This window comes from Chiroxiphia lanceolata, chromosome 1, assembly GCF_009829145.1.
Source record: "Chiroxiphia lanceolata isolate bChiLan1 chromosome 1, bChiLan1.pri, whole genome shotgun sequence".
Lineage (NCBI taxonomy): Eukaryota > Metazoa > Chordata > Aves > Passeriformes > Pipridae > Chiroxiphia > Chiroxiphia lanceolata.
Window position 1 is genome coordinate 128,264,127 of NC_045637.1, and position 24,659 is coordinate 128,288,785.

Genomic DNA, 24,659 nt, shown 5'->3' on the forward strand with positions numbered 1-24,659 from the left:
CAAACAAATCAGAACTATGCCATAGCTCCATGCATTTTCATGCTGTTGCCTTCAGCATTTCACTTCCTCCCCCAGATAACATCGCTGCAGAATCCACACTGAATTCACGGTGGGGAAATATTTATTACCTGCTATGATTTCGCTCTATAGCCTTAGATAGGTGATAGAAGTCGTTTACTCATTGTAAAAATTGTTTTCTTTAGGTCATGTGAAATAGAGTCAGTTTCTAATCAATCTTCACTTTTCAGAGTAAAACCAGAGTAAAACCTATCCAGCCTAATGTCAGGGAGAGTTAGTTTCTGTAGTGTGATGCAGAGCAACCAACCAAGAGGTAGGCAGCTTATGGGACTGCAATAACAGAGAAGCACTGAAGTGAGATACCTCTCTGTCAGTATGGTTCTCTCCCTTTAAAAATTCCTCCTGTGCAAGTATTGAAGCTCCTCAGAAGGAATAATTGTTTTAGATAGTTCTCTCAATTTAAAGGTATACAAATGCTTTCTAATGAGCAGAAAATGAATATTGTGTTAGGATTAGCCACTGCATGTGACACAGTGCATATAATGCACTACATCTAGTGTTGCTCAGGAGAAAAACTATAAATGAGCACCAAATGTCCAGTGTAGCAATACACTTCAATATATCGTTATGAAAAAACAAAATACTGTGGATTCCCATTTAGCCATAAGACATTACACATATGCTGGGATTAAAATACCAAGATATATCTGCTTTAGTTCAGAATCCTTATGATTGCACCACATTTTAGATCCAACAATTTCAATGCCTGTGCAGCTACAGACAGGAAATTAACAGCACCTATGTCAAAAGTACCTTTGGTTTTTTAGCTCATGCCAATAATTTAGTCCTATCTTTAATGTAGGAATGTAGCATTCAGAACAAGCATCCCTGCATGACAACAACAATTAGGTAATAGACTAAGGAAAATCATCTAACAGCAAAGTATTTCCCATAAGTCTACAATACAACATAAACCACACTCATAAATCAGAAACATTGCTCTGTGAGTGATTGACAAGAACTCTCACACCTCAAACTGTTGATCCCCATATGAGGCAGTCAAAAGGTCAGACATTATTTTCTAAGAACAAAAATTATAGTAATAGAGAAATTTGCTCTTCTCTGAGGATGAAGTGGTTGTCTGTTATACAAAACAGTGTTGGGAGTCCAAAAAATTCTCTATAGCCCACTGTACCACAAGAGGGAAAAGAGCAAACATGGGGGACTGAACAAAAATCAACAGTAATTCACCATTAACTGCACAAAAAGCGGGGAATTTGCTCTAATATGAAGAAAATGACAGCTTCTCCTCAGGCACCAAAAACATAATTATCTCCTAAGCCACCCCAAAATAGCTATCACTAGTGTAGCCCAGAAAACTGCAATTCCCAACTGGGGAGCACCACCACTGTCATGCATGAGAGGGATGTAGTGCGAAGTAAGTAGTACTCCATCTAGATTTTCAGATCAGCGTGTGACTCATTATTAAATAACAGCATAGAGGGAAAGAGAATCAAATAAAAAGGACATTATAACTGGCTGCTTGCACACATGTACATAGAGGCGCCTATGTGTGTTTGCATACCAAGAATATACTGCTCCATAAAAGTTTCTGTAATCAGTTGAATTAAAGCTGTCTCAACTTTTGTTCATCCCATCTCTAAGTTAGCTTTTAGTTTATTCATATAAGCTTTGAACTTCATTCTGCAGGAGCTGTTCGCAGTATCCAAACTGGCTCGTATTTCACTGCAGCATGGACACAATTTTAATAAAAGTCACAATATTCTGCATCAGGTTTTCATCTTAGTTCTGATAAGCAGTAACACTCAGAAGTATCATGTCATAGTCATGCAGGAGTGTTGCAACCATCTGCTTTACACAGTGCATTGTACAAAAAAACCCCTCTGGACACTAATGAAAAACATATATGACAAAAATGTAATTCATACTGCTAGTCTGAAAACTCAAGAATGCAAAAGAAATCAATTCAGCTGCAAATTTTAACTAGATCAGAATTGAAATAAAAGAAATAAAGTCATCTATTTTGTATAGTGTTCATCTGATCCATTTGATCTTTATCAGCTAAAACCCCCTCTATTTAGTAAAAATGTCTCCAAACAAGTCATTAAAATAGGTCTCCTACATTTTTCTGAAAGGGATGAAGTTAAGACTGCATTTTGATTCAGTCACATTCATTTCACTTCATCTCTACCCCAGCTGATTATGATAACAGTACTGATTATTATTATTTTGCAGTGAAAATGTCTAAATTCTGGTCCTTGAATTTTGAAGTAAACAACCAAGGGACAGGTTAAAAACACTGACCGTAGACTTCTAGTGACATATGTTGGATTTCTCATAAAGAAGTTACCTAAAAGTAGGATTTATGTAATTATAATTTTACACTAAATTTTTGAATAATTTAGGAAAGAAACAGAAATACTCCTTTTAAGCTGACCAGCATTATGCATCAAATGAAAGGTTCTGTACCTTTCAAAGTCTGTACTATTTTTCTCACTCAGGTGTTTGAGAGCCAAGTAATATATTTTCATACAAAACCTGAACACTGAATAACCACCCTTCTATTCTTACACACCCATACAAGTCCTAGGCTGTCAGAGGGCATAGACTCACAGCAAAATGACAAACGTGCTGACATGGACTGAAATGAAATAGATTATTTTGCAGAAATGAGACCCTGTCTGTTTATTTCAGACAGGATAATTTCCATGGTTAAACCCAAACATCAAGTGCACTGGAGATGGGGACAGGCAGAGACATGGCCACAATCCATCTCAGCCAATAAATCCCCCTGCCATTACGCTACCTTTGTGTAAGTCCCATGTAAAACTTCATTTTTATAAGTTACTAGTTCTGTCCTTCAAAATTCACAGGCCTTTCAGCCTGTTCCAATGGAAACCCTGCCCCTTCTTGAGATCCGGTTGAGAATAAGCTCTGAGAACTGACTGTGGCTTTCTGGGTTAGTCTGAAAAAAACAAAAGCATTCCTTTTGTTCTCATCTACCCTATGATCCTTCACACTGCTATGCAGAGAATAGTCCCTAAGGTCCTTCAGGGTAAAACTCAAGTTTCTATCTTTCCTAAATCTGTCTCTTCCACTGCAGTGAAGACAAAATCATATTCCCCCTCCTTTCTGAGATGGTTACAGTAGCTGATCTGCACCAAATGGACCAATGCTGAATTTATTTTATATGCTAATTTACATGATAGCTGCATTCGTTAAAATGAGATCTAATGTTATTAAACTCCTGTAGAGTAATTGTGATTGAAATTTGTCCATGAACTACACACATTCGAACCTCATGAACCAGAAAAGAATTTATAAATTATATTGCTTAAGCACAGGCATGTTGTTTTTAAAATATCTGAAACTATAATTTACACAAACAGGATAAAATTCAGGGTGAATACTATTTACAATCTAACACTCAGTACACAGAATAACTGTAAAAATATAGAAGAGTGGGAAAAGAGGTTAACTTTTTCAATTAAATACAATTAATTTTTTCTGGAGCAAGATAAACTTCACTCATGGGACACCGGTGAGTGTTGTCTTAATCCTAAAACAATCAGTGAGGTTTTGTGTTTCTTCATTGCAATCTGTGAAACTACTGGGCTATAAATCTACCTCTGATTTTCTTGTACTAACCTTCCCATTAACTGACCTGCACAGGCTAAAAAGCAGAAGTAAATTGCAAAACAAAATTAGGACTATAGGAAGAAAAGTTATTTTAGATATTTATTACTCACTTGAAAATCTAATGACACAGTGACAAGTTATTTAGTTTTGTTGGAATGGAAAGATTAGCATGAAGGAATTAGACCGGGGTAGGATGGCCTAATCAAGATGAAAGCTTGATATTCATTAAAAGGCAATGATCACGTAAAGATGGAAAAGGTTTACATAAAGAAAATTATAATGCAACAAGAAACCAACTAAAAATCCCATGATACAAATGTAAAACTCATTATTTCTGAAAACATACTATACATATAAAAAAATCCTTCCCTCTACCTAGTCCTCAGAAACATTTATTTTAATCACTGATCGTAAGAAATTTCAGAACTCATTTAGTAGAACATACCTAACTTTTAAGAATAAAAACTCTTGCTGAGAAATACCAAAATATGCCTGAGTTATAACTATCCTTTAAGGATAACATTTCTTTGTAGACTAAAATATAAAATTGCCTGTTTTCTGAGTAAATGCTATTAGTGATGAATAACCCATCAGCTTTCCATAACGTGTTCAAAAAGCTTTCAGAATTTTATTGGTATGGTACTCAGTTCTGATAATTCAGCTTTTAATGCAATCAAAAATATCACCAGGAGCTACTTAATTAATTCCCCTCTGAACCATGAATTTAATTTTCAATGACTTTATTGAGAACTTTTTTTGTTAATTTTACAATGAGAAACTATAATCACTGTTACACAACTTGCAAATATTTCAAACAAGACAGCAATCTCCTATTTTTTTGACTTTTTCTGTTCCAAATTCAGCTCCTGAGATAGATTTTCTGCTTCAGCTTCATTTTCATCTTCCTGTAAAAGAAAAGGAAAACATGAACATTAATCAACTTATTGAAGAAGTACACCTTTTCTACTTATGCAGATGTATAGAATTCTGTAAAGACTTTTGCCATCTTTTGTCTGACCAACAAGCATACAAATGAGCAAAACATGTCATTTATTCGAGTGCTTGATTTTGCTCAAGAGTTAAAATAAAAATGATAAGAAGTTTAAACAAGTCTAATCACCTATTTATAGCAGAAGAATAATTTAATGAGTAAATATTTTACTGACCAATTTACTGGATGGTTACATAAAGAAATTACTAAACCACACACAGATGACAAGATTTTCAGATTTCTGCAGCAGACAGTATTATACACCTTTCCTTTGTTCTTGACCAGAGGTTTCCACTAAATTACTTTTGAATGCAAGAACTTTCATCATTGTACTAAAAATTACTTCTGAAAAGCATCTGCCATTGAAAAATGTTTCATTTTTTTGAGATACTTTTTTTGAGATACGTTTACTTCACCATTTGATAAAAGACAATAAATTTAACTTCAGAGACACTTTATGTGCTGCAACATCGTATTTTTGTCCCATCTAGCATATTTTCTTGACAGGTCTGCCAATTTTCCAATTACTTGTACCACCATATGTTATCTGAAGATCAGTCAGGTCTAAAATAGGAAACATGAGCATGTCAGGCAGCAGCAGGCTTACAATATTCTACAGCTTCAGCTCCAAGAGTAGGGCTCATAACTCACTACAGGTTCCTCTGGATCTCACTGAAAAAATGAAGTGACATCATAATGCCCGTTTCCATAGGAATGGATACTATTTTGTGTCCAGTACAAAATCATGACCTCCAAAGTACAAATTACGCAAGACTGAAAAAACTGTTTTATAAGGCGACTTGCAACCTACTGCATCAAGAAGAGTCCTTATCACAATTTCAAAGTAAGGTTTTCCTGCCTGCATTTTAATTCAATTTACAGAGAATCTTCCATGTTTCAATACACAAGAAACAAACTGACATCTGGGAATGAAGAAGCATCCTGGCTGCCATAACACCACTCATTCCAAGTCAACAGCTGAGAGATAGGAAACACCAGGGACATTAGGTAGGACCTAGGAAGCCAGGGTGTAGTATCCTGATTTAAAACAGTATCTTCATTCTTGTAGGAAAATAATTTTATCTTTTTGCATCCTAGTCCTTTTTTCACCATTAAAGCATGCTTTGTAGGAATGACTATAATAAAGTTTTAGAGGCAGAAAACATATTGGAAGATCACATGGGCAGCACTATAATAAAATTTTAGAAGTAGAAAACATATAGGAATCTCACATAGGCAGCACAAAATATGGAAGATCTCATTTAAAAAAAGTGGTCTTGTAATATGTTACACAGAACTAAAATAAAATGGAAAAGCTAGTTGTTCTATTAAAGAAGCAGACACTCTAAACCATTCTGCCTTTAAACCCTCCCCCTTCTGGGGACAGGCCAGGCAGTGAGAAATATTTATGTGACTGACCACTAAAGGCTAAAAGCATTTTTTCTTATCTTTCTGGACTGTCATCTCTTCAATTACCTTTAAAACATGTAGTGAGCCCTGTGGCTCTTTTGGTTTAGGTGAGAAACAAGTCTGTGCATGTTTGTGAAACCAAAGACTGCTGATTCACTGAAATTAGAAGTGCAGAATATATTCAAGAGAGTGTAATGTATAGTCCATATACAGAGGTCAAACTTCAAAAGAAAACACAAGCAGGGCAGAATGGGAAACTACAAAGGAGTGAGGTGCAACTAAGCTTAGACGTACTGCTTACAGGTGACAAAAGAATAAATGGAATAAAAAAAACACCCACAGAAACTTTTGGCTGCTATAGAAAAACAGCAGGTTATTTAACGAAGAACTTCTTAATAAAAACCAGCAAATCTGCATGTTTCTGAAGGTTCCTACAGAAGTTGTATCCCAACTGACCTCAATGCCAACTAACCCACATCCCTAGAACACAACCTGATATTATTCCAACGTCCTGACTTGTGCTCCCTCATACAGGGAATATAAACCCTATCATTTTTTCCCCAGAACACTAGGGCTTACTCTCCTAACACATAGAGCATGCAGAAATTTCAAAGACAACAGAGTCCTACCTCCACTGAGGGTCACAAGAGGGTGAAGGCACTTTAGGTTCAATACCGAACATCAGCTTCCTGAGCCTATTTTTTGAGGACAACAAAAGGTTTTATCTAGTGAAAGAGGGTTTTTTTTAACAGAATCTTCTGGCTTTGTGTAGACTTGAAATGTTTTAATTCTGTGCTCAAAAGGTCATGCTTGTGCTCTGGCAGATTTCCCAGGTTACAGCACCAGCTGCAGTGATCAGCGTATCTGAGATGCAGAAATGATGGCTGAGTGGTGATGGCAACTCCAGGAGTTGCTCAGTGTGAATACTCAAAATGGAAGCATCTGCTTTGGTATATTTTGCAGAACTAATACTCTTTCCTTTGTTGGTCTCCTGTTGCTTAAACCAACTAAAACATATTCAAACAGGTAAAATCTACCAGCAGGGCATAAATTTGATTTCTGTGGGCAGATTTCCACACACAAGTCATCCAGATGCTTGACTGATACTTTGCAATTTTTGTATTTTTATGCACAAAAACTTTCTGACCAGCATTGTACTAAACCATGCTCCACATAGGACATCCTAATTTTTTACAGGTGCTTTTACTTCATCTCTGTTTTCGAAGAACAGAAACTCACATCTCATTTTGAAACAGCAATCGAAGTGTGGTATCTCTGAGCAGAAGTGACTGCTGTGCAAAGAGCAGAGTAATGGTGTTTGATCCTTCTCATCGTATGAATTATCACAGGGAGAAAACTTTTTCTTTGTCAGATACACCTTAAGCCAGATCAGTTCTCAGACCTGTGCACAGCCACGTGAACAACAGTCACGATGGCAGAAAGGATTTTCAGAGGATACTGGCAAGCATGAACCACCAGTTTTGGCACTCATGCAACTTTCTGCCAGAAAACAAGTGACAGCAGGAGGCCTTAGAATGGCAAACTTACTAATGATGGAAAATTGTCACAAAAATTTGGGACATGAGCTCCTATAAATTATAAGAAGTAAAATATCGCTGCCAGTATGCTTGGGAAAGATCTGAACTGGCAATTTAGAGCACATATTAACCATACTACAACATGTAAAGACTCACTGTTCTTTCCGTTTGCTGACAATGCCAAATTTCTATGAAATGCTTTATCTTTTTTTTTTTAGTAGTCCAAGAAGCAGCCCAATGATTGCACATAGATTACTGAAATGGCTGGAGTTTCCAATGTCATTAATAATGTTTGAATTTTCAGCTACATAGTCTACATAACCTAATTATACAGAAATTATGCCAAACAGACTGCAGATTAAATATATTTAATATATTTGTTTTAGTAATTAACACCTATCATTATCATTATAATGCTTTTAATTCTGATGGATAGCAAAGGAAAACCTCTTTATTTTCATGTTATCTGTAAAAAAAACATCCATGATGTCAGTGTGCAAAGTTTCTATTACCAGTGGCTAGATGAAATACTGAATTCTGGTTTCTGTTGACAGAAATTCAGTTCACATTATTTCTATTAATACCTCACATCTCTATTTTACATTGTCATTTATTTTGCTTCCAGATGTATATGACTCTAACATGTAATGCCTGCATTCTAAAAATCCTAAAATTAAAGTAGTTTTTGATAGTAGATGTCACAAATCAAACTTTCAAAGTAGTGCTTGCCATGAGATGCCAAAAATCAAACTTGTCTCAGTATCTTTTCTGACTACAGGCAACCACAGACTCAAATATTATACAGTGAATACACTCACCTAAAAGATGCCTCAGCACAGAAATGCTGACTTGTAAGAGTAGCCAAGGGAAGTGAATCCCTCAGAACTGTACTATTACTCTTACTGAAAAAGCACACTTAACAGCCCAAAGATTATTTTTATATTGAAATGAATAAAGCCTGGAATTGACATTATTCCAGATTTACAAAACCAACAGTGATAAGGAAAAGTACAAAGGGCATTATAAAGTGCTGTTAAACCCAACACTGAACTGAAATGTCAGCTCAGGAGCTCCTTAGCCACTGAAAACTGGACAACTCATCTGCATCCTCATCTGATGCTGACGGAGCGATGGACCTTCCACATCAGTTTTCCTACATCCTTTGCCCTGGCATTCCTCCTTTTGGAAAAGTACTGGATTCTTTGGGTGCTCTACAGATGTCTCCAAACACCTTGTGGACATTGCTTCCTTCAAACTGCTTAGTCTGTACTTGGTAGCTGTGCCTTTATGGGTCACAGCAACAGAACAGGGCCAAGAATTTAGAACCATGACCCTATAATTTGCCACCTAAATAAGTGTTTAAGTATTGAGTATTCAATAGCTTTGCTGAAGTTAATGAGAATACTTCAATATTTAGATATCTTCAGCTGCCAAAACCAAAGGTAAGAATCTGACTTTTAAGATTCTATTTCTGAAAGTTTTTAGCTGACAGTTGAGAGAGACTGTCACATAACTTCATCCCCTTTAAAGGCATGTTTAAGGTCAACTACAAATATTGCTCTGACCAGGGAATAATGGGTCTGATATGTAAAGTTTATTTCGAGTAATTATTCCAGAATATTCCCCCATAGACAAATTCTGGAATAAAAAATGAAACAAAGCCAAGAAATAGGCTTTTGAATGTCCCTTTCTCTTTTTGCCCCTCTAACCAATTTCATTCAGAATGTCTGAGAATTCCTTTTTACTCCATTACTTAATGACATGAAATCTAGAAGACAACAGTGAATTAGACAATTCTTAGCTCTGCAGGAAATCTGACACTATTTTGCAAGTAGAACAGATCACACCTCAATTAACTGTGCTGGGAAATGCACCAACTCACAGATTTGTCCATTACACCATACCTGTAATTTCTAGAGCTGCATTACGAATGTATACTTAATAAAGTAGACTTGCTGTTGTGTGTTTTGCAAACTGCAACCCATATTCTAAACTTAATAAACAGTTATATATTACAGGATGATGTCAAGGATCATCTGAATAATAAGAAAACATGCAAAACACAAAAATGTCCTGCTATAATGAGGAATGACTAAAGGGTTCTCTATGCTATCGTATAATTTAGAAATATAATCTCAAAAACACTCAAGACTAATTCTGATACTATTATTTTCTATAGCATCTTAACCCAAAAGAGCTGTAATATGACTAACATGCTAAGCTCCAGTGAGGGTGTCCATCCAAGGTATTTCATCTCCTGCCTCACAGAATCTAGCTTGGAAGTAGGTAAAAATACTTTCAATACTCTTAAAAAATATATCAGGAAAAAAAAATTTATTAACTATGAGAGCTTTTGTCTGTGTACATAAAGTCTAGCCAAATCTGGAGGAAAATTAGTGTCAGGCAAAAACTGGGGGTTAAAGTAGCCTCTCAGCTAAATGGGCAAAAGGTAAGCATCCAACAGTAATATTCAGAAGTTATTTTTCTTCCAAAGTCTGTGCTATCTTTTTCAAATACCTTACTGACAATCCTTATAATGAAGAGTGGTGCAAGAATACAGAGTACAAATGGAACAGTTCTTTACCAATGGATATTAGAAGCAAACATAAATTTCTTGTGATAGATGACAGTTTTCTGTCACCGCAGCTCTGCAGTGGTAAGGCAGATGCTTGTTTCCAAGGAAAAGGAGACCCTTGCTACATGGATCATTTTCATAGTGACAGCCTTGTCACTATGTTTGACATTTGTTTCATGAAGTATTCTGAAGCAGCCATCAAGAAAACGCCCCCTCTGGGACCACTGGCAAGCTGGTACCTTTTAATGCGCATCTCCAGTAATTCTTACTGTCAAAGCTCACCAAAGTCCTACAACAAAATCTCTGTTGATCTGTTCCATTAAAAACTGTAGGCTTTGAAGGGACTAACCACTACAATGTAAGCAAAGCCGACATGAATTAACTGGAAGCAGCTCTCCACCCCACTTTGTCCAGTGAAAAGAGCAACGTTTGACTGTTTCCTTCCCCAAGCAGTACATGGCACTGTGCTCTAGGTGGCAATGCAAGACCAGCAGAACTACTTTTACTCTAAAGCTCCTCTTAAGCTACAAGCAGCTGCATGTTTATCACAAACTCTTTCCTTTAACTTGCACTGATACAAGAACTTGAAAGTCTTTTTGAAATGTTTGTCAGTGTTCTGTATTTTCTATTTCCTCGTTGCTAATTCTGATTATACAGATAAATGTACCATTGCAAGAGCCCTTACAGTCAAGTTTCATTTAATGCTTAGTACAGAAGTGGAATTTCATGCCAGATTCCAAATCTTCCATCTGTTCCTCTCCTTTTTAGGAGGCAACCATTCCACTGAGTGGCCCTTTTGGCTGACTGCCACTACAGTTGGGATCCTCTTCAGGGCAGGTGGTGCTTGAAACCCAACCATTGTTTTACAAGTTCAGCTGGTTCTCCTTGAAGAAAGTAAAGGAAAATGTTTCCTCTTTAACAATTTGAGTCTTTGAAGGTTCAGGCTTATGAACATTAGACTGCACCTATAAATGCTTAGATATCACAAACGTGAAATATCAACTAAGAAAGAGATGAAAAGCAACTTTAACATGACTGTCCTCTACCTATATGGGACAGGCCTCCTTAATTTCCACTCTGGTCTCAGAGTGCACACTTGCATCAGTTTTCAGGCTTTCAAGTCTGACACTGTCCTGAATAAGATCCTTTCTAAGGCAAATTTATCCCTCAATGATAATAATTACATCTGTGCATATATAAACACATATATGGAAACCACAATAGCATTTGCTATTTATGTGGCAATATCTTAATTATTTTTATAAATTGTAAATTTAAAACAGAAAATTCCACTTTATATATATTCATAATACTACCACAGAATAATATTTCATAGCCTAGAAATGCATATTCTAATCAAGATGATATTAAATATTTATGGTTATACTCCAGCCATATTTACACTATACATTTACTAAACTATAAGAAGTAAAACTTATTTATTTTTATATTCTTTATACTAAGAAATAAAATGTCTTCTTCTTCCAATAGTTACATGAGAACAAAAGGTGCTCAGCCCAACAATAAGGAATTAATAGCTCTAAGTACTATTTAATTAAAAAAAACCCAACAAGTAAATGTTTAATTTTTAAGTGCTCAGTTGTTAGGCTAGACATGTATCTTGGTAGTTACTAAATGATAGCTGAAGATTTTTTCCATGCTTTAACTGCTTTCACAAATACGTTTGGCTATAGAAAGCCTTTAATCAAGAGGTCTGAACATTCTGCTTCCAAAGTGATTAATAACATTAAACAGAAAAGCAAGAAAAACTGAGTTACAGCAAAATGCTTCTGAAGCTGCTGTCGAGACATACTGCTCAAAGTTGAAGGCAGCTGAAAGACATCACTGTAAACATCATTGAAGGACATATTTTTAATGGAAAAAGATAGTACTACCATATGAAAGGAATAAATTTATCTCAATAACAGAGAAAATCTAGACCCTAATGAAAATGTTATAGGAAAAATGACTGCATTGCATGCTTCTGACCAAAATTAATTAGAGTTTTAATGTTTTACATTTCCACCATAATTCTTTAAATGGTGCATTTATTTCATAGTAATAAACACTCGGTTCATTAAGTAAACTTCAAAATCTGTGTTATTCGCTACATTTAACAACCTTTGGCCCTCTTCTTGATTCAGGTTTCCAAAGCATTGAATAAGCAATTGAGGAACACAGTTAAATTTCATGACTCTGCATATTTAGGATTCTTATTTCACCTAAGACAAAGGGCAATTAATCTACCATTCTATACTGAATTTCAACTTTAGTGAGCCATGATAGATACTGGAATGAACTTACAGGAAATGCTTAATTAAATTACTGTAAAAAGCATAATCAAAGTTCTTTCTTTCCTTTTGACAAAAGAAAATGCTCATTTAATTGGAAAAAGTCTACTGGGGTATTTTAAATTTATTAACTTTGGAATTCGTGAAAATATTACTATAATGTGACAGGTAAGAATTGAGAAAGCTTTTTTCTTTTTATTTCGTTGGAACATTTCACCTGAGTACAGCCGTGAAATTCTGCTCAGGCTCAAGACGTAAAAGATAGATCTTTTAGTGGATGATGACATAGGAGTCTAAACAGTAAAGGCCTTTATTTAGTCACCTATTTTTCAAAATGTCATATAAGTAAATGCTGTTAAAAAAAGACTTTATATTTGTTGTAATACTGAATTCCTATCATTAGTAGCAATCCATGAAGTTGCCAACAAAACAGATAGAAATGAACAAAGCTGCAGAAGCAGACGAAGAACAGAGTGTGAGAGCAAATAGAATCTGTGCTACTGACGAAGACATCAGTGATTGAAAAGACTTTTGCTTTTTTAAAAAAGCCAAAAACTACAATTCCTTTCAGTAGGTCCCCCCAAACACATATACAGCTATTTAAACCCAGAATCCAACAACTATAACAAGGAAAATTTCAAAATCCATTTAAAAAAAAAGAGCATTTTAGGCCAGGATCAGATCCGTAGTTCCATACTAGCAGGCCAAGTACAATCTCTCATGGAAGACCTACACCTTCCCTACTGTTATAATTCATTTACTCTGAATTAACACATGCTCTGAAGACCTACATAGAAGCCAAAAATCATTCCTTTCTAAGCTGTATAACCATACTTTTAATGTGATAATACAGAATTGCATAATGATTCACAGAATGGTTCCCTTCATCTATTTGTCTATGGACCTGAAATCTAACAAGACAAGAAATCTATGGACTTAGACGTGGACTTCATTTGGTTTGATGGCAAAGGAGGGCTTGTAGATTTTATATTTTATAAAAAATATAAAATTTTATTTAATTGTTTTTATATTTTCATTGCTATATTTGAAGGTAGCTCTTACTGTTCCGACCCTGTAATGATGCCTGAACAGTCCTGTTTCATACAGTAGATCAAATCAGCTGTCTTTGAAGCACCAAGAGTGTATCAGTTGGTAATAAACACATACTTAATTTGGAATCAAAATTGTAAAATTTAATATAGCAAGGTTTTAATAGTTTCAGGCTGATCAGCTTCTAAATTTAAAAAAAAAAAGTATTAAGTTTTACAGTAGGTTGAGTTCTCTTCAAACTCCACTCATCTTTGCATTTCCAAGCGAGGATCTAAAGCCAAATGTAATTTAATTCAGGAATGTTTGGGTAATTTGTCATGATAGTGATGTTGTTTCTCTGTAATTTTTTGAAGTCAGAATCTGATGAAACTCTTTCAACTGGAAATAATGTGATGTGTAACCATTTCATGTTCCAAATATCATCAAAAGAAACTTTCCAAAAAACCTGCCCTGTAAAAGCAACATCTGCTTTCAAACATACTCTGATATCCTTCCAAAACTTGGTATCTAAAAATATTTATATACTTTGGGGAAAAAAAAAAGATTAGTTGAAAAGATTAGTTGCCTTTCAGAAGCTTAGAATCAAATTAATTTACAGACCTCATCTTGTTGCTGGTAGTCACCACAAACAGGACTCCTTTCAGGTTCACTGTGGATTTTCCTTGTGATAAATTTAGAAGTTACTGTTTCAAACTGTACCACATCAAAGTCATCTTTTGGTTTGTCAATGGCTTGCTTCTCATCTCTGCCTGCCCTCCAACCAATCACACATAACTTTGTTAGAAGACTGGGAGAAAAAAATACTTTGATGCGATTCAATTACTGAAAAGCTATATTTTAGAAGACTTCCAAAGCTAGGGAAATTCGGCTATAACTAATCAGTGGTTTGCATGTTTATGCTAGAAGAGCTCATTACAGAGCTCACATTATAAATTGTTGTTTATGTACTTTTCCCTTGAAACACTGAAGTAACTTAATATCATTCACTGAAACTCCTTTTGAAGCTCACTAAACTCCATCCCTCAGATGACTACTCATTCAGAAGGCTTTTTGTCTCTCATTACATTGTATCGCAGTGCTACCAAGACATAATATTTTTCACAACCATTAAGGGCCACAACTTGTAAACATGTATACATGCATCATTACATTCAACTCATCTGATTACTGAACTGAACAGTACCATTTACTGGGGCTATGTATGAAATATACTGTACAACAAGGCTTCTCTGGAATTGAATACTGCATTTAAACAGCCCCTCGATCGAGCAGGGCATTTAAATTATGCGTATTTAAGAGGAAGTTGAGGCTATTTTCAGAGGGCTATCTTTTCCAGAAATCTTAGTGCTGCCACTCAACTACCTCTAGAAAAAGTGTAACAGCACCTTACACAGGGTAAGCTATGGCCCAACAGAGATGTTTGGTAGTTGCTGCTCTCTGTTCTTGCACAACAGCTAGTCTTGTAACTATCAGCATTACCTAAAAACATCAAGGAAAAGCTTACATATTCATTCATTTTACTTAGTTGCAATCTATTTGCCTGTTTTTATTCATTGGGCGGCTTTCTCTTTCTGCATATACAGGAGTTCCAGGAACTGGATATCACAATTCTAAGAAGTAACTGCCAGTAGCTATTTCATTATTTTCTGTTTACTGATGATTTAAGATAAACTTAGGACATGTCTCCTTTATACGCACAAAACCAAACCAAACATGTAGTATATTTAAAAAAAGGTTATGTAGAAAAAACAGGCTCATGTTCTCCTATGGCAAATATCACTTAGTATTGGAGACAATTCATTTGCCGCTTCCTCTCATCTGGATGTACCTTAGACAACCAACACATTAAGAACCATAGAAGCCTATAGCACATCCATTTAAATCAGAATTTAAATTTGGAAATGAAAAATGTAACTTTACTACTTAGTCTGCCAAACTGATTTTTAAATATGATTATTAACTATATATGACTGTAAAGAAAATACAGCAAATGACGTCTATTTTGGCAGACAACAAGTCATGGATCTTACTCTTCCTACATTAATTGGTGTTTCTCTTTGTCTGTCACTACTCTCCTTAATGTCAGTGACAGATATTGGCATTAATCACTTTTTACTTGAATTTGGCTGAAGTATTTTCAATTCATTTAAAATCAAGCAAATCTTTCAGGAGGTAAGTTCTCAAAAAAGCAAATAATGAAAGATTTTGTTAGCTGTTGCTTCCCCTGTGGATTCGAATCTCACTGAATTATTGACACAGGTCGGAACCAACTGGATATCTGCCTGGGAGGGTAAACTGAACTATATAAATACACGAGACTCCATGTGAGCTCTCTCTCTCTCTCTTTTCTCCGTCTGCCTGCACTATCATCGAATCCTGCCAGTAACCATTTTTTCTTTCTTCTCTCTCCTTTTCTCTTTTTTCTCTCTTTACCCTTTTAATCTGTTTTCTTCTTTTACTCTTTTCCTTCTCTAGTGGGTAACTTAAAACCGATGAATTGTGTTTTACTAAAGCTAGGATGTCGATTGTTTGCAAGAGGTGTTTTCTGTGAACTGAGTTTTTGTGCTGGGTGTTTTAGTAAAATGCTTTTCTTGATTGTATTTTACTCCCATAAAACCTTTTGCCAAAATATCTTATTTTTCTCATTAAATTAAAATAATTTCTCTTAGAGAAGAGTGTGTGACTCTTTCTCCGGATGTGAATTAGAAGTTATAATGAACCAAAAGGTTTTCAAAAAGTCTTAAATAAAATGTAACCACTCTGGGCAGCTTATGGCTTAAAATCTGGAGTGTAACACTCTGTCCATTGAAAATTCCCCTTGAAAATTATGCCTTTTGAGACTTAGATAGAGAAAGGTCTCTAAGTCCTACCACAATTTTGCTGTTCAAATTGATAAATGGTAATACATAGATATAATATTTATTTATCTATAATATTAATGAATAATTCAAATCTGACTGATTCATATCATGCCGTATGTTGTATAAACACATCTGGAGAGTTTGATCATACAGAGTCTAAAATCAGTTATGAAAAAAATGAAAGAAGAGAAGGCCAAGAAGTAAAATATCATAAAAGCTAAGTGGGTCAGGATAATGGCCATGTATCTCAATCACATTTTTGTCCCAATTATGGCTATTAAATGAAGAATAATCAAAAGTGATTATAATAAAAAATGTATATAAAACTCTTTCATATAGAAATATTTTATATTTATTTACAAAATAAATATACTGATTGTACAGGACAGACATAAAAATGAGACAGTTATTGAAGATATTTTATCGAAACAGTACTGGGCCATGAGTCAGTCTGTAGATGTGTCCTGCAGGGGAAACTGAGTTGAGGTCAGGGGTGTGTAGAAAAAGCTGAGAAAACCTCTGGATAACAAAAAACCTCAGGAAAATGTCACTGGAGAAGAGGAAGAAATGGAGGAGTGGTACTTAATGGGGTTTCTAATCTAAAGGGGATTCACTAACAGAAACCAGCATAAAGTTAATGCATGTATCGCTAGTAAAGCAAGGTCTGAGAATCAGCTGAGGAATTTCTCAGCTAAAATCTCTGACATTTGTGCCCCTACTATAATACTTATTCAGCCTGGAGGGTGTGGAAATTGAACTGACTGCTATGTTAAAGAACTTATCTGTAAAATGTGACTAATAATACTTTCAGTGTTAGGATGGAGCTCTATGCATGAAAAGATTTATACAACTGCTAAGTGCTGTCATTATTATTACATTCAGAAAGTACAGAAGGCTTTAAAAGCATTAACTTTTCTAGTCCAGAACATCACCCATTCTTTCTGAAACTAGCAAAGAAAACATTAAATGAGTGTAGTTATTGTAAGAAATTGTCTGGTTTTAAGTTCTGATGCTTATTTTTTGTCTCTAGGAAAAGTAAGCAATCATTGATAGCAGGAATTTTATGTTGCACGATATTGTATGATATGCAGCAAGATATAAAGCACACGAAAAACAGTTTTACTTCATATAAACTTGTTTTCTGGAAATTATTGAATTGGAAAGATGCTTTGAGAGCAACCAGAAAGCAATGCATAAAAAAGGTGTCTGGTTTGGAATGATGAAAAGAGAATGCAGTAAATTTTTAAAATATAACATAGTAAGGAAGTAACTATCAAGTCAGTGCTAGTATATCAGCCAGTGGGATCAAATGAAATTGATGTGTCTATTCCTCTTTTTCAAACGGAGAAGCATCTGCTCTCCAAGGAAGACCAAATCCTAACAGAATGTAAGTGGTAGTCCATATTCTCTCTGTGAAAGCCACAGTGGCCAGCTGGAGTTAGATCAGTTTTTCTCTATGTGAATGTACTTTCATTTTTAGGCTGCCTTGCATTGTGTGAAGACAATTGTTAAGACTGTGGTCAAGAATTATATCTTTGGATGCAGAAACTCTCAGATATTTAGTTTCTGATTTTAAACTTTTAAAAAGTATCATTCATGTCCTGTCCAGTGCTTACAATTTAAACTTTACTGTTTACTCAATGGATAGTGGAAGTTTCACACACAATATTTCCTACATCCAAGAACAGTGATTATTCAGTTGTCCTAGCAACATGACATTTTCAGATATTGTGAGAATTGTCTCTACCTATAACCAATTTTGAGAAAAATAAAAGGTAGAATTTTCTTTCATATATTTAAAACTTTAATTTCAGGAAGATAGCTATTACTATTGCCCAACATGTTAAAATACTTGCTCTGAACAGAGCTGTCACTAATACAGTATTTAAATTCACAAAGTAATTTCTACATGAATGGGATTGTTCCAGGCTGAAAACAACATTTTTAATACCATAAACAAACAAGAGATGAATGCACAAAATGACCTGTTTAAGAGGGGTTTATGTACCCCCTGTGCATTGTATTTGGAAATGAAGTCCTTAAACTCAGAGGCAGAGGGATTCTCTGCGGATTAGAAGAGAGGCACACGGTCCTTTCAGCAGCATCCTTTTACTACAAAATTTGGCACTAACACTCTGTTTGCTTCAGCAAATTACTTCACGCTTTGTCCTTTTAATCCAATTTCCACCTTAATATAGACTGAAGTGTTGTGAAAATACTGAAAGAGAATGCCTGGAAATGTATTATATTAGAAATCTAATTCAGGTGGTAATCCAATCCCACACAGTCAGCTTCTCATTAACTGAGACATTTAACCCACAAACGGCTCCACACAAACCAGCAGGAAGCACTAGCTATGGCGGGATATAGTTCTCATATGTCAAGATGTGACTCAAGTCTGACAAGAAGAAGAGGAATAGGCACTATACTGGAAGGCACAATAATTGATTGTACTTGAATGGCTCAGATTTGTGGGTTATTACAGCACTAGGTATTAATGGTGCAGCCCATAAGTTTATAAGCCACCCTATTCAGCAAGGGCTTCCTTTAGCAGGTATTATCTCCTCTTAGGTGAAAGCACCCGTGTGTACCTTAAACAGCCATCCCACAGCAGACAGGAGTCCACTCAGAAAAACCTTATTCATATTTTACTGCCATAGAAAACAATAACTTCCTAGTCAATGCACATTGCTACTTTGGTTTTTTCTTTCTTGAACTGATTAACCCAGGAAGCACTTGGACAATCTCCTAATGACAGACACTGGTGGATGCGAGCAGCTTGCTGTCTATATATCCTGGCAAGAAAGGGCCAGAAAACCAGCATCCTCATGTCCTCCTGGTAGAAGCTATGGGTCCATTGATGTCTCAAAGGCAATATAACATTGCTGCTCATTGCTTGTGAATATAATGTCAGACTTCCTGTCAGCACAGTGAGATTCACCAGGGATTTCAATAAAAAATACAAACCTAACAATCTTTAGGCAACTTAAGCATGATAAGCGTATACCACTAAGATATTCCCATCACAATATGCAGTTTCACAAAGCTTTTTATCCTACTCAAACTAGTATCTCTTCATAAAGGTGTTTGGCTTTAACATGTCTCAAGTAGAAGAAGTAGAAAGAAAACAGTATGTACCCAAATTAAAAATTTCTACAATTTGTGAAGCAAACATGTTCTTACCATAGTTTCTTTCAAACTTGTGAGTTTTACACACTTCTCTACAGAAAGGTAAATTTGTTCTTTAATAATTTCTACATTTTTTCACAAAGTATAAGGATACTGTTTATACATGATATTACAAAGTTAGGCCAGTAGAGGTAAAAAAATGTGCAGAAAGGAGGAAGACTACCCAAGAAAACAGAAAATACATTTCCTGGCAACATTGTTTCCAAGGTGATTTGAACTGCAGCTTTCTTGCACTGGATCTCAGCAATAAACTAATATTCTTGCTTAATGAAAAGCATTTGCATTCCTGGACTATGTAAAAATACAAGCTGTATCTGTAATCCCCTTTTTCCTGTTGTTTCTCTGAATGATTGAAGTGACAGCTAAGGTTTTTATTTTGTCTGAATAGTTTCATCGAATGTTACACAGTCCTCTCCTACTCCTTGGGTTAAGTCCCAAACATATTTTTTCATTTTCAAGGCCTTATCCATTGATAGAGAGAATAAAAGGGAATTTTCTCCATGCCTATTTGGTTGTTTTATTTTTAGCTAATAACTTTAGACAAAAGCTGATGAAAATAACACGTCTCAAGGTCACTCCACTTTCCTCCCACAAACTGCCTTCTCAACATGTGTAGAACTTCACTCTTAAGTGTTTCACCACTTTCAGGCTTGTTTTCTTCTAACTTTCACAGCCTACTTCACAAAATTCTCATCTTTTTAACCAGGAAAGTTCCTGAAGATCCTTGGGATAACTCTTAAAATCTTCTTGGTATCCTTTTGTTTAGATACAAGCTCTTCTTTGTTGCTGTTCTTCATCTACTTCCTTAAAAGAACATCTTCTCTTGATATAAGCATAAGGTTACCCTTATAAGCTTACCCCTTATGGATATATTCAAGGTGGGGAACTGAGTAGGTTTCTCTAGAAAGGAAAGATCTGACTTTTTTAAAATTGTCAACATAATTTTTCCTCTAATTTTACATTTAAAGTGGAAAAACTGAAACAGGCACCAGTCGCTCTCCCTGAAGAATTACAAACATGTTTTGGGACTATGCTCCAACCAGACAACCACCACCTATTTGGAAACAGTGACATATTTTTGTCATCACTTTCATAAGCCAAACTTTAAAATATGTTAGAACTTCCACCACATTGTTTCATAACTCTGAAAAAGATTTAAATTCCACAGGAATGAGGCCTATAGCCATGAGATATATGGTGAAGGGATTTCCATGACATATGCCATGAGATGTGTCATATCCAGCCCCTCTGATCTCTGAGGACTAGCTGGAAAGCAAGGGTGTTCATTTTCTGCCAAATTTCTATACTCTTAATGTAACAGATTTTAAGAGTGATAATAGCAGCTCTTTTCTCAAATGTTGTGGATTTTCTGAGGAATACAGCAGGTTGTGGTCATATTTATATCAACTGCGATAAATTTTCTAACTAACTTTTATATATATAAAATCATCCTGCTTTCACCATGCCAGATGCATGTGCCCCACTAATCCAAAAATATTAAATGCATAATTGAATTTCATTTCCTCAGGGCATATGATTTCATAACCCATGGCAGGAAAGGATGAGAAGAGTCAATTAACAACAAAATGTCATGCCTGTCCAAATAAATGAAAGGACAGATCTCTTCAATAGTTTGGCTTGTGCATCAGTCTCCTCCTTTCTACATTAACGTTTATGAATCAGTGATCTATCAAGCCCTTCAAAACCAAGCAGTAGATGCTCAGCAGTGAACAATTTTTCTCACACTCTCTGAGATGCACAGTCAAGGATATGCAGTATAAGAAACTTGCACTTCAGAAAACCCATGTATATCCCTCCTGACTGCTCCCACTGTAATACCATTTTCAAATGCAAGATTGGCTGACTTGCTGAAATTTCTAAGCTATGCACTTACAGCTAACTGGAATGCTATTATGAAAAGAGCAACATGACTTTATTTCTGACAAGTGGTAGCCTTCCTTAATGAAGCTTTTTGGTGCTAGAAGATGTGAAGTAAGACACTCTGAAAACATTCTGAAGTTGTGAATTCTCCTGCTGGAATTCAGAAGTCACCAGATTATGTGATCTCGAGTTTGCTTGCCTCAGAAGTATTGATGTATGTTTGAAAAGCATCGGATACTAGCAGTCAGTGTGCCTGCTCCATCTGCCACGAACACATCATACTTCATGCAACGTAGGCAGGCTCCTGTGGTTTAGCAAGGAATGAAAACAACCAAATACTTCTCAGTACTTCTGTTTCAAAGCACAAAAAGCTGACTTTTAATGAAATCAATTCATCTGATGTCCCTACTTTCTTGCAACAGAAGATACTGAGAATTTACCACAGTGAGAAAAGCCTCTGCTATATGCAACTATACATATTGGTAGCCTAATGCAGTTTTTGTCTGACAAACTTGTTCCACACTATACTAGAAGCCAATTCTTTGAAAGAAGAGCTGCAAATGCGAAGTTGCTAGCATGGGTCTTTATAGCCAAAAACCAACTGGATGTGCTGGCCTAAATAAGTGCCTGATTTCCAACAGGTATGACCCCATACTTTGACACAGACATATCCTCATATGGCATCTTTCTTATTCTGAAACAGAAAGCAGTGGAACCTACCAGTTAAAGCAGGTTCTCATCTTGTATGTACACAGCTGTTTGGGCTGAAGTACTGTGTTATTTTGAGGCCTCTTGAGATGGCTGACCAAAATTCAGCGTACATGAAAAGCATAATCTTAAAAAAAGATGCCTCAGACCTGAACAAAGCATGATCAAAGCTAATCACTTAATTTCTATGCAGTTTGATACAAAACCACTGTTAATTTCAATGTTTGTGACTTGGATTCCTCTTTCCTGTGCTTGAGCTCCCTGAAAGTTAGAAAATTACACAAGATGCATTCGGTGGACAATAGAAGGAATAAAACATAACTCATCACCCTTATCTTCCACACTGATTTTAGGATGGGACAGTGCAACAAATTCCCTAATATATATGCTGAAAACATTCTGGCAAGGACAGCTGGCAAGCAAATGGAGTCACCCATAACACTGTTTCTACAGAGTGCCCATCCAAGAGTAAATTCTACTCTGTCTGTAAACAATCACAAAGGTAAAGATTCAGAGTCTGTAGAAACCAGAAATATTTACAGAAAGAAATTGCAAGTTTCTTTCAAGCTACTGATCATGCAGTATTAAACAAGCTTTATGGCCTTATCATAGCAATTAATTTTTGCTTCACACTAATGACATTCTTATCATGCCTAAGATGCTAATGCAATTTGACAACAGCAAATACCATAAGATCACTTAGCTTATTCATGTCACTAGTGGGGACAAATTCACAGCTTTACATTAATGACCTTCCAAACATACTAATTGCTTATAAAATGGACTGCTTCTATGATTTTGTCATGGAAAGGAAAGATTCATTTGCACATTGTCTTTTAATATCTGATATTTTAAAGAAAACAATTATCAAGTTTCTAGGCAGCAGTTGTAAATGAAAAATTTGGGTATACCCCATAAAATTATATTTTCACACGTTTCTTGTTAAATACACGACCTTACTAAATCTTCCAGCTTATTTCACCATCAGTGTGATGTGATACTAATGAGTGATTAAAGTTAAATTTATTGCTGGAAAAAACCACTTGGAGTTCAAAGTAAAATTCTCACATACATCAGAAACAAGAAGACTTCATTCTGCTTATTTGCAAACATCTGTTCCAGCCTGTGATGGATTCTTTGGATCTTCTGTGCACGAGACAGGCTCCAAAAAAGCAACGTCTCTTCTGATGAGGTGCCTTGGAGAGCACCTCTTTCAGAAGACTGCGAAGCTGCAGCTGGAATTAGGGAGCAAGCGACCGTAAATGTGGGAGTTGCTGCTGCTGCTCCAGCTCAGGGCTTGGGGAAGGAGCATTCACATAGAAAGCACAAAACTTAACCACTCAGCCTTGAACGGATTAGAGAAATGTGGCATATGATACTTTGAAGTACTTTAAAACAACAATAAAAGGAAAGATACAAATTCTGAAAAACAGATTCAGGATTTCATCATACACAACTTTTCTCTTCTGCTATTATTTCCTTACAAAGAGTACCAACATTTTCCTACATTTCTTGTTAAAGAAGCTGGAAGCAGAGCTGAAAATGTGTTAAGATACTGAATCATAGTATTTATGTCTAAAACGCTTCATTACAAACATACTTTGAATTCTAATTATATTCTTATTAACCCAATTACTTTGCTACGTGTATATTTGAACATAATTATATACTATGATATGCACCTCTCCACTATTACATTTACTGCTAAGGCTAATTTTAACTAAATTAAGTTCATTCAAATAGACTCAGTATACATATTTTTTGTGAGTTTTGGTGTTTTTTTTCCAAATTACATTACTATTGTACAAAATAGAAAGATATATCTTGAGCTTTTTATAAGAATAAAATGAGTACAGAATAAAATTTACACTAAATAAGTGTCATAGTTTGCTAATGTGTTCTAAACAAAAATATTTGCAGGATTAGTATGAATTTAGTGCAAGCTTGTTTTAACTTTCAATTGACCTTCCCTTTTTTAAAAAAAACATTTTCATATTCATACATATATTCCTGTTGAAGATGGGGTTAAACTTGTCAGAAGGATTTTAATAAAATACTGAAGACGTCCTTTAATTTATGGCATATATATTTTCAAGAAGGAAAATGCTGATAGTATCTTGGTTATAAGCTTGCTGCTGAAATGATTTAGATATTCTTTTCCTTTCACACAGTATCAGTATAAAGCTTTTCTTTGCAGGCAATGAATTATAGTTGACACTTCAAACCTATTCTATCAGTATCTTCTAGTTCAGAAAAATGAGAAAACATAAATATTTATTCTATGTATAGAGAAAAGACACAGGACTCTGATACAAATGATCCATTATGGAATGATGAATAATTGTTACATGTGTCACACTTAGAACAGTAAAGGGCAAAAAAAATTGCCACTTTTTAATATGAGGATTTGAGGTTATTGTGCAAATAAAAATGCAGTCATTTTACCATAGTGAGCTGATAAGTGTTTAGGCCCAGTGATTTTTGATG

At 35.4% G+C, this 24,659-nt stretch overlaps 1 protein-coding gene across 3 annotated transcripts in view; it reads right to left on the reverse strand.

Moving 5' to 3' along the window:
- Positions 1-3,764: 3,764 nt before the first annotated feature.
- Positions 3,765-24,659, reverse strand: part of PHF14 (PHD finger protein 14) — a 160,898-nt gene continuing 140,003 nt past the window's right edge. For all 3 annotated transcript variants that reach the window (XM_032689433.1, XM_032689419.1, XM_032689424.1), the window contains one exon: positions 3,765-4,583. In XM_032689433.1, coding sequence (XP_032545324.1) covers positions 4,509-4,583 — 75 coding nt within the window. In that variant the 3' untranslated portion in view covers positions 3,765-4,508. The remainder of the gene's footprint in view (positions 4,584-24,659) is intronic.